The following is a 17,770-nucleotide window of genomic DNA, read 5'->3' as shown; positions in this document are numbered from 1 at the left end:
GGCTCTACCCCTGGCTTGTTGCATCACCACGGGCAAGTCATTTTATCTTTCTGAGAAACAGGGACAACGGTGTCACTTGTCATGAGTGTGGCCCTCTGAGGATTGGCTTAAGTGTGACTTGGGACAAGTTACTGATCCTCTCTGGGCCTCAGTTTCCTCAGAGCACGTATGGCTAAAGTAAGGATTACCCCAGGGAACTCACGTCCCCCACTTGAAGCAGTATCGGCTTGGGGACACTGGTCATGTTCTCTCTGCGCATGGGCCTTTCCTGCCTCATTTCCTCCCAGCTATAAACGGGACCATTTCATGCCCTTGAAGAAGGTGGGAACTAGAGAGGGAAAGGTTCTCTCCTGAGGTCCTGAACTGGGACTCAAACCCTGGTGTCTGGACCCCCAAGTCCAGGGCTGCCAGCTGGGACCTTAAATGAGACCTGGGAGGGGTAAAACACCACATGGTACCCAGAACATGGTAGGTACTGGTTAAATGGGCAGGTGGCCCTGGGCAGGGCGTATTCTGGGTGGGCTTCTGCAGGCCTCCCTCTATTTTTTATTAATTTTAATTTTTATTCATTTTAGAGAAGAGAGAGAGAGAGAAGGGGGTGGGAGGAGCAGGAAGCATCAACTCCCATATGGGCTTTGACCAGTCAGGCCCAGGGTTTTGTACTGGCAACCTCAGCCTTCCAGGTGGACGCTTGTTCTCCTGCGCCACCACAGGTCAGCCAGGCCTCCCTTGAAACCCTTGAGTCACAGACCAGGGGCCGTGTGGGGCAAGGCTTTGGCTGCACCCAGCCTGGAGGCCCTGCCTGGGAGAGGCACACATTGTTCTGAGTCCAACAAAGGGCCTGTAATCTCAGCTGCCGCCAGGCAACTTGAAGCTGCTGGGCCGGTTTGCGGGGCAGCCGCCAGGTCTGGAGTGGGATCTTGAGCCTCTGCTCTTCCTTCACTTGAATATTCCAGTTCCCGGTGGTAATGGCCCATGAGGTTGGCAGGAAAAGCTCCTGTGTGTGTACCCACAATTCCCAAGTTATAGACCACTCTGTGACCTGGGCCACCCCCATCTCATCTTATATCCCAGCTCCCCTGAGAGGTGGGCAGGGCAGTGGCTCTCATCTTCTTTCTTTTCTTTTTCTTTTTCTTTTTTTTTTTTTTTGGTGGCAGAGTCAGAGAGAGGGACAGATAGGGACAGACAGACAGGAAGGGAGAGAGATGAGAAACATCAATTCTTCATTGTGACACCTTAGTTGTTCATTGATTTCTCATATGTGCCTTGACTGTGGGGGCTACAGCAGACTGAGTGACCCCTTGCTCAAGCCAGCGACCTTGGGCTCAAGCTGGTGAGCTTTTGCTCAAACCAGATAAGCCCGCGCTCAAAGTGGAGACCTCAGGGTCTCAAACCTGGGTCCTCCGCATCCCAGTCCGACGCTCTATCCACTGCACCACCGCCTGGTCAGGCGCATCTTCTTTCTATAGAAGAGAATAGTGAGGCTCAGAGAGGCCTCCCCAAGTTGATAGAGAGTGGGGAGGGCTAGGAAGGAGGGGGGCAGTAGGGCTTGATCTTGAGAGGTGAAGGTCATCTCACTTAGCTCTCAGTAGGGCAGGGGCTACTTCCAGGTCTGTGCTTTGCAGAATAGGTTCCCTCAAGAGCCCCACAAAGGAAGCAGAGAGGCCCCAATGGAAGCAAGGAGCTCAGTTCCAAGCTTCCTGGCAGCCAAGGCAAAAAGGGGAACTTGTAAGACTATGATAAAAAGAATGCACAATGTCATTTGTTGAGAGAACTGAAGTCAGGGAGGTTTCCTAAGGAGAATGAACCAGCTATGAAACAACTTTTTTGAGAAACAGTGTTTTATGTGAACTTTTGGGTCTCAACCTCACTGTCTGAACAACCATCAGGGGCTTCCCCTATACCATGCCCCACTTTTTATTTTTAAATAATTTTAAGCTTAAGCCCTGGCCGGTTGGCTCAGCGGTAGAGCGTCGGCCTGGCGTGCGGGGGACCCGGGTTCGATTCCCGGCCAGGGCACATAGGAGAAGCGCCCATTTGCTTCTCCACCCCCACCCCCTCCTTCCTCTCTGTCTCTCTCTTCCCCTCCCGCAGCGGAGGCTCCATAGGAGCAAAGATGGCCCGGGCGCTGGGGATGGCTCCTTGGCCTCTGCCCCAGGCGCTTGAGTGGCTCTGGTCGCGGCAGACTGACGCCCCGGAGGGGCAGAGCATCGCCCCCTGGTGGCAGAGCGTCGCCCCTCGTGGGCGTGCCAGGTGGATCCCGGTCGGGCACATGCGGGAATCTGACTGTCTCTCCCCGTTTCCAGCTTCAGAAAAAAAAAAAATAATAATAATAATAATAATAATAATTTTAAGCTTATAGTAAAGTTGCAAGATGATATAAAGGGCTCTTATATACTCTTCATTCAGACATATCAAATGTTAATGTTTACTATATTTGCTTTATGTGTGTGTGTGTATACATATATAACTAATTATTTAAGAATGTTACAGATATGATGCCCCTTTGCCTCTAAATACTGCTGTGTCTTTCTTCTAAGAACAAGGACAGTCTTTTACCTTACCACAGGACAATGAGCAGGTCATGGACGTAACATTGATATAACACTATTGCCTGATCCCTGGGCCCGAAATATTTTTTTTTAGCGAAGGAGCCAGAGACCGAGACAGAGGGATATATAAGGACAGACAGGAAGGGAGAGAGATGAGAAGCATCAACTCATACTTGTGTCACTTTAGTTGTTCATTGATTGCTTTCTTATATGTGCCTTGATGGGGGGGGGGGTACAGCTGAGCCAGTAACCCCTTGGTCAAGCCAGCAACCTTGGGCTTCAAGCTAGTGACCTTTGGGCTCAAGTCAGTGACACTGCTCACTCCCAGCATGCTCTGCACATGTTGCCAGGTAGGGTTGCTCATTCCCAGCATGCTCTGCACATGCTAGTCAGTGTCTTTGCTCACTCCCAGCATCCTCTGTACATGCTAGTCAGTGTCCCTGCTCATTCCCAGCATGCCAGATGAGCTTGAGTTCAAGCCAGCAACTTCGGGATTTTGAACTCTGGATCCTTAGAGTCCTAGGCTGATGCTCTATCTACTGTGGCACTGCCTGGTCAGGTGTGGGCCCAAATTCATATTTCACCATTGTCTCAGTATTGCCTGTTTTAACTATTTTTTTTCCTGGGCCAGGATCTAATTCAAAACCACCCATTGCATTCAGATGATCTGTCTTTTTGGCCTCAATATTAATTTCCTAGGGCTGTGTGAAAATTACCACAAACTAGATGGCATAAAACAACAGAAATTTATTCTGTCACAGTTCTTGGGGCCAGAATTCTGAAATCAAAGTGTGGGCAGGGCCATGCTCTCTAGAAGTGAAGGGGAGCCCTTCCTGCCTTTTCTTGCTTCTCCTCCTGGCTGTTGACCATCCTCGATTTCCTTGGCTTGTGGAAGCATCACTCCAGTCTGCTTCCGTCTTTACATGGCCAGTTCTGAGTCTCCTCTCTCTCATAAGGAGAGTTATCATGGAACTTACGGTCACTGGGATAATTCAGGATAATTCAAGATGACCTCATCTCAAGATCCTTAGTTTAATCACATGTGCAAAGACCCTTTATCCAGATGTCACGTTCCCACAATCTGGGTGGGCGTGTCTTCTGGGGGCCTCCTTGAATCTGGACTGGTTTCTCAGACTTCCTTTATTGTTTGTGGCATTAATGTGGTTTTTTTGTTTGTTATTTTTACAGAGACAGATAGAGAGAGGGATAGATAGGGACAGACAGGAACGGAGAGAGATGAGAAGCATTAATTATTAGTTTTTCGTTGCAACATCTTAGTTGTTCATTGATTGCTTTCCCATATGTGCCTTGACCGTGGGGCTACAGCAGACCGAGTAACCCCTTGCTCGAGCCAGCGACCTTGAGTCCAAGCTGGTGAGCTTTGCTCAAACCAGATGAGCCCGCGCTCAAGCTGGCGACCTCTGGGTCTAGAACCTGGGTCCTCCGCCTCCCAGTCTGACGATCTATCCACCGAGCCACCACCTGGTCAGGTGCATTAATGTTTTGAAGAGTTGTAGCCAGTTATTCAGTGTTTCCTCGGGATTGGAAGCAGGTTGTGTGCCTCTGAAAGAAGCCCGCGGGGCAGTGGTGGGCCCTTCTTAAGTCACGTCAAGAGGTACCAGTTATCTGCCTCTTTCCTGTGGTGCTCGCTAGTTAGGGATTTGCCAGGGGTCTGCCAGGTTCTCCACTGTAGGGTTGGTGTGAGCTGTCTTGTGGCCATTCTGGGTTTTCTTCCGGAGTCTCGCTTGCAGTCCAGATAGCGGAGGCTGCTCTGGACCCGACTTCCAGAGGGTCAAGGAGTAGCTGCTGCACAGCAGATGCCCTGTGGGGCCAAAGGCCTGCTGGGGGCCTGGCTGGGTTAGGCACTTTCTATGGCTTCTTTCCATCTTCACAACCAGAGGGGTATGGCTTATGCTCTCCATTTCACAGATGGAGAAACTGAGACCAGAGAGACTTAAGTGATTTGCCCAGGGACAAAATTAGCTAGAAAGAGCAGGAGGCCTGTTGCCTGTCTTTGCAAAGTGTCCTCTCCAGGTAAACCCGAGCAATGAGCCAACCTGCCATGGGTTCTTGGTTTTCTCTGTTCTAAAAAGTTCCACACCATCCTTTAGGGTGTTTGTGAGACTGAGAAGTGGGGGCAGAGGACTCGCAAGGAGGAACCTCTCAGGGCCATACAAGAGATTGAGCGTGGCCTGCTGTCTAAGTGTGTGCTGGAGAGGCAGGCGGATGGACACTGGTGACTTGGGCAAGTTGCTTCACCTCTCTGAACTTTTTCCTCATTTGTAAAATGGTGGTGATGACAGTACCAACCTCATAGGGCTGTCATGAGGTTAACACCTGTGTGGGGCTCAGCATGGTGCTGAGCAGTGGCCTCCCACAGCTTCCAGGAATCCTGCCAATCACCTGGTCCAGTTCAGTTCAGAGAGGGGAAGAGACTTGCCTGGGGTCACACAGCCAGCAGAGAACAGAGCTTCCTATTACCCAGCTCAGTGCCTTAGCCACCCTTCACACCTGAAGGCAGAACCCCAGGGCTCAGGGGCTTGTCTATTAGGTCTAAATAGAACTTCAAAGGGCCAGGGAAGTTGACTGAAGGAAGAAAGGGAGAAGAGAGCACACAGACACAGTGCTCAAGAATAAGCACAATTGCCTGACCTGTGGTGGCGCAGTGGATAAAGCGTCGACCTGGAAATGCTGAGGTCGCTGGTTCGAAACCCTGGGCTTGCCTGGTCAAGGCACATATGGGAGTTGATGCTTCCAGCTCCTCCCCACCTTCTCTACCTTCTCTCTCTGTCTCTCTCTCTCCCTTTCTCTCTCCTCTCTAAAATGAATAAATAAAATTAAAAAAAAAAAAAAAGAATAAGCACAATTGCCTGACCTGTGGTGGCGCAGTGGATAAAGCATTGACCTGGGATGCTGAGGTCACTGGTTCAAAATCCCGGGTTGCCCAGTCAAGGCACATACGAGGAGCAATAACTACAAGTTGATGCTTCTCTCTCCTCTCTCTAAAATCAATAAATAAAATCTTAAAAAAAAAAGAGAATAAGCACAATTGTGAACTCTGAGCTCTCTGGCACCCTGAGTGAAAAGGGATACATGTTCCGTCGTATAGCTCAGCTTTCTTTATCCTGGTTCCTCGGGAAATGGAGCTTTCCAATGACTTAGTAATGCACTGATTGATGGGTTTCATGAGTTTGGTGTTTTTTGTTTTTTTTTTTTTGTATTTTTCTGAAGCTGGAAACGGGGAGAGACAGTCAGACAGACTCCCGCATGCTCCCGACCGGGATCCACCCGGCACGCCCACCAGGGGCGATGCTCTGCCCACCAGGGGGCGATGCTCTGCCCCTCCGGGGCGTCGCTCTGCCGCAACCAGAGCCACTCTAGCGCCTGGGGCAGAGGCCAAGGAGCCATCCCCAGCGCCCAGGCCATCTTTGCTCCAATGGAGCCTTGGCTGCGGGAGGGGAAGGGGGGAAGAGAGAGACAGAGAGGAAGGAGGGGGTGGGGGTGGAGAAGCAAATGGGCGCTTCTCCTATATGCCCTGGCCGGGAATCGAACCCGGGTCCCCCGCACTCCAGGCCGACGCTCTACCGCTGAGCCAACCGGCCAGGGCCTGAGTTTGGTTTTGTAACTTCTCTCAGCCAGCGCCAAAATGCATGCTGGGGTTTTCTGGTTGAGGCTGGCGAGAGGGCATGCCCGACAGAGGGGATAGCATGTGCAAAGGCATGAAGTTGTGAACCCACTGGTGTGTTTGAGGGAAGGGCTGGTGGCAGGCCCCTCCCCATGCCCATGCTGATTTTGTGGACCTATCCCTGTCGTTTCAGTTGGGCCACGTTGTCCTCTCCCCAGTTTGGTTCCTCTACAACCTGCTTATGAAGCTGTTTCAGCGCTCCAGCCCAGCCATCACCCTCGAGAGCCCCGACATCAAGTACCCTCTGCGGCTCATTGACAAGGAGGTGAGTGCCAGGCCCTGAGGGTCACAGGACGTGGGCCCCCAGAGGCACCTCTCTCCTTGTCAGCATCACAGCACTTGCTGGGCGCCTACTGTGTGCTCGGGACATGGACTTTTCTAAAATAGGTCCTATTAATGGCTCATTTTATAGATGGGGAAAGCAAGGTGATGACCGTTTCTATGGCTACCAGTAAGTGGCAGAGGGATTTGGACCCAGGTCTCTGACCACAGAATGCGTTCTCTAAACCACACTCACTATCCCACTATCCCACAGAATGTCCAAATGGGAGGGACCCCTTGGGACTTTTGGGTCCCGGAACCCATTTAACGGCTGGGCAAACATGGCAAGAGAGGAGTAAGGAGCATTTAGGTCACACCAAAAGTTAGAGGTAGAGCCAGAACTCAGGCCCAGGCCTCCTGGTGGTCCCAGGTGCTTAAGATCCTGGCTGGGCCATTTTTTCTTACTAAAATGAAATCATAAACTTGTAAAATTGTTTCCTTTTTAAAAATTTGTTTTTATTATTGCTTTTTAATTCTAGAAGTAACTTATGATTTTTATATGTTCATTATAAAAATTTTGTTTGTGCCGTGTGAGTGATCCCCGCCCCCATCCCACACTAGTGCAGAGGGGGCCGTTCACTGGTCACCACATGCTTCCTGGGTGACATGTCCACATACACATGATGTGTGGAGGTTTGGGTGTGCATATACTGAGTTTCTGTTTTTTACTAACCTGATTTTCTTTTTTTTGCCCAGCCATAGAACATGGATATCCTTTCATGTCTGTCCCAAAGCTGGTATCTTATTTTTAATTTTTTTAATTTTAATTTTTTTCAATTTTTTTAATTCATTTTTAGAGAGGAGAAAGGGAGAGAGAGAGACAGAGAGGGAGAGAGAGGAGAGAGAGACAGAGAGAGAGAAGGGGGGAGGAGCTGGAAGCATCAACTCCCATATGTGCCTTGACCAGGCAAGCCTAGGGTTTTGAACCGGCGACCTCAGCATTTCCAGGTCGATGCTTTATCCACTGCGCCACCACAGGTCAAGCGGTATCTTATTTTTGATGACTGTCTAGTATTTCATCACAGGGATGTCACACAGTGGACCTCCAGTTCCCTTTGATTGAGCATGTGGCAAATGTCCTAGCGGTCCTATCTATCCACCCCCCTCCCCCCCAGTCATAGTCTCCTGGTGGCTTTGCAGGGTTAGTAGGTGGATCTGCTTTTTGCATGGGCATGGGGAAAGGCCCCTACAAGGTCCCCCAAAGCACTGAGAGTCTCCTGCTCAGATGGTCACGGCCAGCAGCGTCCTGGACGCCGGCACCATGCTGAGCCATACACGGGCTTAGCCTCTTGCCTCTGCTGTGCCCGCGAGAGCTTGTTCAGCGCAGTGATTATCAGTGTCCTTCCCTCATTTCTGTTCTTCCTCAAAAAATTGTCTGGCTTGTGGCTTTCTGACCTTGAGCCCCAGGACCAGTTAATAATTCTGGAATCTGCTCCCAGGAAGCCTTTGGGGTCTGTTGCTCAGAGTGCAAAGGCTTCTGGGGAGGCAGCTTCAGGCCTGGGCTGCTGGTGTAGAGAGGCCCGCTGGCCACCGACAAGCGCCATGGTGGTAGGGCACCATCTTTCCTGAGATCCAGGCTACTTTTCTCTGCTCACATACTTCAGTGGTGCTTAGAGCGAGGCTCTGTCTGTTTGGAGGAGTCTGTGTGTGTCCTGTCTCCCCCCTCACACACACACACTCACACGCTTCCCAAGTGAGAACACTCTGTCTGTTGATGTACCTTACCATGTCACCTAGCCTTGTGTGAACATGTGCTGGACAGTTACCTACCTTCCATACCGCCTGTCCACACCCATCCTCCAGGCTGCACCAGGTGCAGGGAAGACCCCAGAGTGGCCTGCTGAAGCCCAGGCCAGGCATCAGGGAGCCAGGTTTGGTTCCCAGCTCTGACTACCTGTTGTCCAGCCTCGGTTTAAGACCACTTAGTGGGGTTTCTGGGGCTTTAATCCTGGCTCTTTCCTCTTACACAGCCTCTGCCCCACCTTGGAGGAGAAATTGGCTGCCAGCCTCCTGCCCTGTGCAGCCATGGATGCCCTGGTTCTCGGGTGGTTTCGAGTGTAGCAGTTTCTAGAGCCCCTCTCCGAAGCCTAGGCCTGGACATATTGGGCCTCGTCTCAGCTCTGCCCCTGGCTTGCTAGCCCCATTCTTGAGTTCTTTTTGCTGCCCCAGGACACTGCTTAGGCCGATGGAAGAGCAGGATCCTGCCCTCCTGTCCCTGGGATTTTCTTGGCCATCTGGCAGCCACCCTTAGGGATCCTGAGTTCACTTCCTGCTCCGGCAATCTTGCTGTGTGGCCCTGGGTGGGTCACTGCCCTTCCCTGGGCCAGTGAGAACAGGCACACGTGTGCCTAACCTCTGCCCTCGCACACACTGGTGCAGGTTGAGTGTCCACATGTGACGGGCATCAGTATCACTCTTCTCAATGACTTGAGGGACACTGGAGAGGGGTGGGGGCTCTGAGATCTGGTGGCCTCTCTGCGCTGGGTGGTGTCCTACAGCTTGAGCCCCTTTGCAGGTCATCAATCATGACACCCGTCGGTTCCGCTTTGCCCTGCCATCACCCCAGCATATCCTGGGCCTCCCTGTTGGTGAGTACGGCCCCAGCCCAGCCCAGACGGAGCTGGGTGATAGGTCAGAGAGGTTGTACCTCAATTAGGGAGAGCAGGGAAGGCTTCAAGGAGGAGGTACAGTGCCATGAGCCTCCAATGGTAAGTGTCAGAATGAGAGAAGAAATGCCCCCCGCATCCTTGGCAGTTGCACCAGCACAAGCAAAGGCATGGTGGCAGGAAGCTGGGATGAGATGGGAATCCCAGGGAGCACAACGGGAGCCAAGTCAGGGTATGCTTTGGGTGCTGGATGGGCAAGGGAAACTGGTTGACAGGGCCCAGTGGACCTGCAGGCATAGTCCCCAAGCCAGGGTCACCTCTCCCCATCCCGCAGGCCAGCACATCTACCTCTCTGCTCGAATCGATGGAAATCTGGTCATTCGGCCCTACACACCTGTCTCCAGTGATGATGACAAGGGCTTCGTGGACCTGGTCATCAAGGTGAGGTCTTGGGGCCACAACCACGTGAGGATAGGTGTGGGGATGGCCATATTATAGCTGAGTGCTTACTCCAGGGGCATGGGACTGACACCTGGAACACACACCAAACCTGTGGTAGGTATGGGATAATGAGAGCTGTTTCCTGAGCAGGCAACAGTGAGGTGAGATCTAGTGGCTGAGGAGGCAGCAACCAGGTGAGGAGGGATGCAAAGGACCTCTCAGAGGCAGTGGCCCTGAGCTCAGAAGGAAGCACAGGACTAAAGCAGCCAAAGGTCAGTGGATCAAGGTCAGGGTAGGTCAGCGGGGCCAGGCAGGGCCTTGGAGGCCCTGGGAAGGTTTAGGGCTTTGTCTAGAAGTAAAAGGAAAGTACTGAGTGTTCAAGCATCTGTTCTCATTGAAATCACTCAGGCCAGAGGATGTGGAAGTGCTGGGGGGATTCAAGTAGGGGATAAAAAACTCATGATGACAGGGCCTCTCCTGGCTTGGACACTTTGTGGGCTGCTGTTGGCCCTGGATAAAGGCCACAGTCCTGGCCTGGCACACAGTGTAGTCTGACCAGTCTCCCTCTGCCTGCACTCTCTACCCCACCCCCACACACAGACACACCCCTGTGCTGTAGCCATAGCAAGTTCCTCCCCCACCCCCGAGTCCCCAGCCCTTTCAGGCCACCTGGCTATTGTACACACTGTCCCTCCCCAGCCGTCTTTCCCTTCTCTGCCCATCACTCTCGCTGTCCTTCAAGGCCCAGTGAAAATGCCCCCCATGAGGCCTTCCCAGCCCTTCTCTGTCTTCCTATCTCTTTATCTGAGGGTTGTAACACTTCCTTTTTTTCCAAAGCTGAAATCCCAAAGGACACAGGGTAGGAAGTTATTCTGAGAATGATGTTTCTATGACAGCACAGAATGGAAAGGACTGAACATCCACCGGGAGGGAGGATGAGCCGACTTCGTGGAGCCTTTAGCCTTTGCAGTGCTGACAGCTGTCGGAATCTCCCTTTGGGAAGGGGTCACAGAGAGGGTTCTTGATAGAACATTAATACATCAGATCCACCCATGGGGTTGGTTTCCTTATAAACATCAGGCTGATGATGCGTTCCCAGGACACGTTAAGGGGGGGCAGACTCCTGGGGGTATGGAGCACAGACTGGTGGAGGGGTTACTATATAAGAAGACCACACACAGGCTACAGAAGAGCCCCTGGCAGTCACTTCCCATTGCGGCCTAGAGCTCACTCAGCAACCTTGGGAACGGGACTGAGGACTATGGGTGTGTCTTGCAGATTTACTTCAAGGATACCCATCCCAAGTTTCCCGCTGGAGGGAAGATGTCTCAGTACCTGGAAAACATGAAGATTGGAGACACCATTGAGTTCCGGGGCCCGAATGGGTTGCTGGTCTACCAGGGCAAAGGTGAATTGAGTTGGAGTCCCCTGAGGACCCAGCAGGCCTGTGAATGCTGAGTGCAGGTCCTGACTCTGCTGCTGTCTGGATGACTGATCCTAGTTGGGCAAGCTGTCTCCTCTCTAGGGCCTCAGTTTCCCCAGCCGTGTAGGGGATAAGTTGACCAGCACGGGTTGCAGACTGGCTGTCCTCAGAAGCCACATCCAGCCCATGGACCAGCTTTGTTTACCTGAAAACAAGCAAAAGGCTCGTGCTGGAAGCCTCTCGTGCACCAACCTCTGCACTGCTCCCTGCGCCGTCTGCATGAGGAACCCATCCTGGGTTCCTCTGGCATTTGAGTTGGTCCTAGTATCCCACCATCCTCTCTTTCAAGCACACTGGTTCGGTTATATGGTGGCCCCCTGTACTTTGGACCCCCAAAATGGGGACAGATTCTCTGGCTCATCCGACCCCTAAACAACATGTTTGAGAGCCAGGCACCACTCCCTTTTCTCTTTCTAGGAAAGTTTGCCATCCGTCCCGACAAGAAATCCAGCCCAGTCATCAAGACGGTGAAGTCTGTCGGCATGATCGCAGGAGGAACAGGTACGTGGGCCTGGAGCCCCTCCGAGTCCCTGGCAGGTGGATGTTGTGTGGGGGGGTCAGGGTATGGGAAGGAACACAGATGTGAGCAATTATGAGGTGCCTGAGATCAGGGACCCCAGCCCAGTGCCCTGGCACACACAAGCACACACAAGCACACACATACACACATAGCCGGGCACCTGGCTGGCACCGGGCCTGTATATACACTGCAGGGGCTCACTCAGCCTGTGGGGGCTCCCATTTTGCAGGCATCACCCCGATGCTCCAGGTGATTCGTGCCATCATGAAGGACCCGGATGACCACACTGTGTGCCACCTGCTCTTTGCCAACCAGGTGGGTGGGCATTCCTGAGATGAGCAGACCCAGTTCCTGCGGAGAGGGGACGCAGGACCTAGTGAGACATCTTTGGAGGTCTGCACAGCTCTGTGGAGACGCTTGGGACAGCTGACGTATGAGAGGTGCTCCGAGCATAATGTGCACAGGCAGCCTTTGTAGCAGTGGGTGGGAGGTGGGTGTTTCAGCCCAGAGCCCAGTGTCTGACCTGACACTTCGGGGGTGGGGAGGGGTCAGGCACCTGGAGCACCTCCCTCTTGAGATTTTCTCCCCTGGCTGCTTCCTTCAAACCTCAGAGCTTCCTTCATGAGCAGAGCTCAGAACCCACCAGGAAAGTTGGCAAATGCTGGCCTAGGCTGGGGCTGGCCTGGTGAGGTGCCAAGAGCCCATCTGTATGAGGTCCCTGAGCAGGAGATGTTGGGGCAGGGTTTGGACCTATTCTCTCTCACTCCTAAGTGCATGTCCTCTTCCCCACACCTGCTGCCTGCCTGCCATGGCCTTAGACACTCACTTTCCCTCTCTGGGCTTTGACCCTCAGCTGGAATGAGCAAGATCACAAAGTCTTTCCTGGTTCAGTCTTTCATGACTGATTACATGGATTTTATAAAGTGATGTCCCTTTAGGGGGAGACCAGGGGGAGACATTCCTTCCCTATAGTCTGGAGACTCCCTGCGCCTCTCAAATAGATTTATCTGGCCCAGGCTCTGCACCATCCATCTGGAGGAAACTGAGCCCAGAGGGATTGGGGCTGGCCTAAGGTCCTTGGCCGTGGGTGCTCAGACTCCCACAGCTACAGAAAATTGCTCTGTGGCCAGCCACGGTGGCCTTTCCTAGGCCCGGGGTGTGTGCAGAAATTCCAAGTTGCTGGTGGCCAGGAGGGCAGGCAGCAGTTCGACTTGTTCATGCTGGGTTTGCGGAGGTCATCAGCCCTCTGTCACCTATATAGGGCATCTCTGTGCCTTAGCCCGTTAGCCAGGGTGGTGAAATTATTCCACTTTTGTAAGCTGTGGACACAGAGTGCCAGGGAGGGGTTTGACCTACATATGTCACAGTAAGGGGTGGAACCAGGACTCAAACCAGAGCATATTTTATGATTTTAGAGAGCATTTGTTTTGTTTTACATCTTTGGAAACCTTTGTAATGTCTGGCTTAGTAGAAGCAGCTGGATTCCATATCTGGATTCCATATCAGTTACTGCATTCAGTTGGTGCAGTATCTAGGGTCATGTAGCCTCTGGAAGTTCCACTGAACCTTCATGAGGGAGTAAGAGAGATAAACGCAAATAAAATCCTAGTATTATATGAAAATTGTTTGTCCCCATGGACCCTCTAGAGCAGGGGTAGTCAACCTTTTTATACCTACTGCCCACTTTTGTATCTCTGTTAGTAGTAAAATTTTCTGCCTGACCTGTGGTGGCGCAGTGGATAAAGCGTCGACCTGGAAATGCTGAGGTCGCCGGTTCGAAACCCTGGGCTTGCCTGGTCAAGGCACATGTGGGAGTTGATGCTTCCAGCTCCTCCCCCCCTTCTCTCTCTCTCTCTCTCCTCTCTCTCTCTCTCTCTCTCTCCCTCTCTTCTCTAAAATGAATAAATTAAAATACCATTACCGTTTAAAAAAAAAAAAAAAAAAAAAAAAAATTTTCTAACCGCCCCCCGGTTCCACAGTAATGGTGATTTATAAAGTAGGGAAGTAACTTTATAAAATTTATAAAGCAGAGTTACAGCAAGTTAAAGCATATAATAATAATTGCTTACCAAGTACTTTATGTTGGATTTTCGCTAAGTTTGGCAGAATAAATCTTTATAAAACAACTTACTATAGTTAAATCTATCTTTTTATTTATACTTTGGTTGCTCTGCTACCGCCCACCATGAAAGCTGGAACGCCCACTAGAGGGTGGTAGGGACCAGGTTGACTACCATTGCTCTAAAGGATCCCTGGGCTCACAGGTGACACTCTGAGTAAGGATTGCTACTTTGCCCGAGCTGGGTTGTTGCCCTTCCTCCTTCCTTCATCCCAAGTTAGGGGACCCTGGGGCTCTGCAGCAAGCGTTGACCTAGAGGAACCCCGGCTTTTCAGAAGGCCATTACAGGAGAGTTAACAGCAGGGAGGCGTACCTCGTTCTTGGGCAGAGAGACTGATATTCTGAAGGTGTCAGTTCTTTGTAAAGTAACACCAGAATTCCCAGTGGGATATTTTCCCCCCTTTCATATGACAGAATAATGCAGAATGGTCTGGAAGACAGTATACATGCACAGACAAGAAAGTTTTGAAAAAAGAAGAGTTACAAGGAAGAGCTTTGCACACTAGATGTTGAAATGTACTGGAAAAGCATCAGCAATGAAAACATGGTTTTGAGCCACACGTGAGACCTGGGCTTACTGGACCTCTTGCATTGCTGGGTAACACAGTGAAAGTCCAGACTGTGCTGGAACATGCTAGAATACGTGTCTATTTACATCTAAATTAACCAGCCTTACTAGCCACATTGCAAGAGTTCTGTAGCCACATGCAACCACCAGTGGTTACCGCATTGGAGGACACAAATCTAGGACATTCCCATCACTGCAGAAAGCCCTGTTGAACAAGTCCGACTGAGAAAGAGGCCTCAGTGTGTGTGAGACTGTATGATGCAGGGGACATCACAGACCTGGGGAGAGGTGAAAGTAGAGGTACGGTGTTCGTTTCAGCTCACACATACTGAAAGGGGAGTGATACAGAGGTTCCCAATGGCCCCTACACAAGGAGGACACACAGATTCGCGAAGCGTTCCATGTTCTTCTATGGAAATTATGATTTTATGAAAGATTTTGAAGAGATGAGGATGGCTGGTATCTTCCACAGTGCAGAGTGATCTTGGAATGTAAGGAATTTCTTTGGGTTGGATTCCATGGGAGTTTGTCGCTGACCTGTGACCCTGAACTATGAAACATGGGTATTTGAGCTAAGGAAACGGTTCTCTTGATACACGCACAGTTAAGAAATAACAAAAGACAGTGTGTGTTTGGTTAATTGCTGTGCATTTGTTAAAGTAGATCCCTACTTTACCTTTTAGTAAAATGAACTCTAGGTTAAAGATGTACATGTAAAAAAAAAGAAGAAGCTTTAAAAGTAGTAGTTGAGCATTTTTACAAGAAGTACTGGTGAATGAATGAATGAATGAATGGCTGAGGGTGGTCAGCCTAAGCCAGGCGTCAGTGGAGAGCCCACAGAGGAGGAGTCTGGTGGAGTGAGTCCTCTGCTGAAAAATTTAAAAATATAAATTTTTATATGGGGGGAAACATATAAAGTAGAAAGATAAATAACTAGGAAAAAAACAATGCATCACCAATAAAAATCAATATCCTTAATATTAAAAGTTTTATAAACTAATAAGAAAATATATGACTAGACCAGTGACAAACTTACTTATTAATAATAAAAAATAAAACATGAAATTTACTTTCCATCACTCTGATTGGCAAAGATTAAACAGTTATGACCTGGTGTGGGCAATGGTGTAAGAAGAGAGATACTCTCAGGGCCCCCTGGGAAGCCCAGGAAATCTTCCTGGAGGGAGGGTGGAGAACAATGGGCCATGTGGGCTGCCAGGTGACTGTTATTTCCTAATTCATGGATGTACTATCTGAGACGCCGGAACAGAAAAGCTTGTCTGAGGGGTGAAGGTGGTGAACATTCATTTTTTTAAATGAACCGTTTTATTAAATTTAAGTATCATAACCATTCCTTTTTTTAAAATTTATTGTGACAGAGACAGAGAGAGAGGGACAGATAGGGACAGACGGACAGGAAGGGAAAGAGATGAGAAGCATCAATTCTTCATTGCGGCTCCTTATTTGTTCATTGATTGCATTTTCATGTGTATTGACTGGGGGGCTACAGCAGACTGAGTGACCCCTTGCTCGAGCCAGCGACCTTGGGCTCAAACTGGTGAGCCTTACTCAAACCAGATGAGCCCTCACTCAAGGTGGTTATCTTGGGATTTCGAACCTGGGTCCTTCGCATCCCAGTCCAATGCTCTGTCCACTGCACCACTGCCTGGTCAGGCTCATAACCATTCCTTAGGGGTTATCACAATTAAGTTTTGGCACATTCCCTCCCATTCTCTTCCCTCTGTGCTGTAGTTGGGCATTCCCATCTTTAGTTTTGTTTCCCACTTTTTTTTTATTTTTATTTTTTATTCATTTTAGAGAGGAGAGAGAAAGGGAGAGAGAGAGACAGAGAGGGAGAGAGAGACAGAGAGAGAAGGTGGGGAGGAGCTGGAAGCATCAACTCCCATATGTGCCTTGACCAGGCAAGCCCAGGGTTTCGAACCTGCGACCTCAGCATTTCCAGGTCGACGCTTTATCCACTGGGCCACCACAGGTCAGGCTTGTTTCCCACTTTCTCCACTCCCCATTATACCTTGCACATTTCCGCCTAATGTTAAACACTGTTTGCAAACTGCATTTGTAGTGAACATCTTTGTTGGAGCTTGATCCGCTTCTGAAGTGAGATGAGGGTGGGGGTGAGTGTTTTTAGGAGTCTGGTGAGCTACACCAGACTGCTTTCCTGGAAGCTTTGCCAAGTATGTGGCCCACGCGTGGGCAAATGACGAGCCATTGGGTGATGAATGTCTCCTAGGGCAGTCTCTGCTGCCATGCCTCCTGACCGCTGGACTTGTCCCCCCCACAGACCGAGAAGGACATCTTGCTGCGGCCCGAGCTGGAGGAACTGAGGAATGAACACTCTGCACGCTTCAAGCTCTGGTACACGGTGGATAAAGCCCCTGAAGGTGAGTGATGGAAGCCCAAGCAGAACGGGCTGGGGTGGGGGTGTGGCTCACCACTCACGCTGAGCTCTCCGCAGTGTTGAGCCTTCTGCTATATGGTGTCCTTTGACGCATGCTCTCACTGTGGCCGTGAGAGGGAGGTGGTGTGACCCCCCACCTCACAGAGCAGGAAGGAAGGGTCAGAGAGGGGAAGTAAGTGCCCCATGTCACACAGCCAGAAAACACCAAAGACAGGGCTTGCACTCACATGCTCCTCCAGAGCCTGAGGCCTTCCCCAGACTGCACTGCCCCAAGCTGGACAAAGGAGGCTGGCCTTCTGCCGTCGGGCAGGGGCTCACTGTGGGGCAGGTCCCCAGAGCTGGGGCTGAGGATCGCTTCCACTGTGCAGTTTGCACTGTATACCCATTTTCTCTCTGTTCATCAGCCCTGAGGGGTGGGCAGGGCTGATGTACGGTTACCCCCTACCTGTCTGTCCAGGTGTTTAGGCTGTTTGCCAAGGTCACACGGTTGACTGTGGAGGAGGCAGTGAATGAGGGATGCCCCCAAAATTTGAAACAAGGTTGGCCCTCTGGGAGCTAAACTACTTCATTCTCCTGCCTTAGGTTGATGTGGTTGCAAAAAAAAAAAAAAATCTCCTTTTGCTGTGAGAAAAGCAGCTGGTCAGGCCTCTTGGTAGAGCATACCAGTGATGTTTGCTTCAGGGTCGGGAGACAGTAGGGAGTGGTGAAGAGAGTGGGGTATTGGAGAACATCTGGCTTGTCCAAAGGGGCAGCCCCCTCTCAGCTGCAGGCAGGTGGCTATGCAGGAATCCAGCCCTGTAGCACAGGCCTTTCCACTTTTTAAGGGAAGCTGAATTTGCATTTTCATGGGAAATTTCTAAATGTTAGAAATGACATTTTTGATGTACCCATGTAGGCACCAGTTTGTAATCTCATTCACATTCTTCCATCATGCATTTGCTTGGCCTCTGGCTCCTCACACAGCTCCACGGTTCCTGGGACTCAAGTCACAGCGCGGGGAACACATCGCCCTCTGCTTCTCCCAGAAATGCGCAGATGGGCTGTGGGCACCATGCC

At 50.8% G+C, this 17,770-nt stretch overlaps 1 protein-coding gene across 1 annotated transcript in view; it reads left to right on the top strand.

Annotated features, from left to right (window-relative positions):
• The window catches only part of CYB5R3 (cytochrome b5 reductase 3), a 28,735-nt gene that overhangs the window by 7,016 nt on the left and 3,949 nt on the right, over window positions 1-17,770 (top strand). The window contains exons 2-8 of the mRNA XM_066358585.1: window positions 6,371-6,502; window positions 9,074-9,146; window positions 9,499-9,605; window positions 10,884-11,013; window positions 11,506-11,589; window positions 11,838-11,923; window positions 16,598-16,697. Of these exons, the coding sequence (XP_066214682.1) occupies window positions 6,371-6,502; window positions 9,074-9,146; window positions 9,499-9,605; window positions 10,884-11,013; window positions 11,506-11,589; window positions 11,838-11,923; window positions 16,598-16,697 (712 nt within the window). The remainder of the gene's footprint in view (window positions 1-6,370; window positions 6,503-9,073; window positions 9,147-9,498; window positions 9,606-10,883; window positions 11,014-11,505; window positions 11,590-11,837; window positions 11,924-16,597; window positions 16,698-17,770) is intronic.

This window comes from Saccopteryx leptura, chromosome 1, assembly GCF_036850995.1.
Source record: "Saccopteryx leptura isolate mSacLep1 chromosome 1, mSacLep1_pri_phased_curated, whole genome shotgun sequence".
In the NCBI taxonomy this organism is placed as follows: Eukaryota; Metazoa; Chordata; class Mammalia; order Chiroptera; family Emballonuridae; genus Saccopteryx; species Saccopteryx leptura.
Note: the sequence above shows the minus strand (reverse complement) of the source record. Positions and strands in the feature narration are given on the sequence as shown.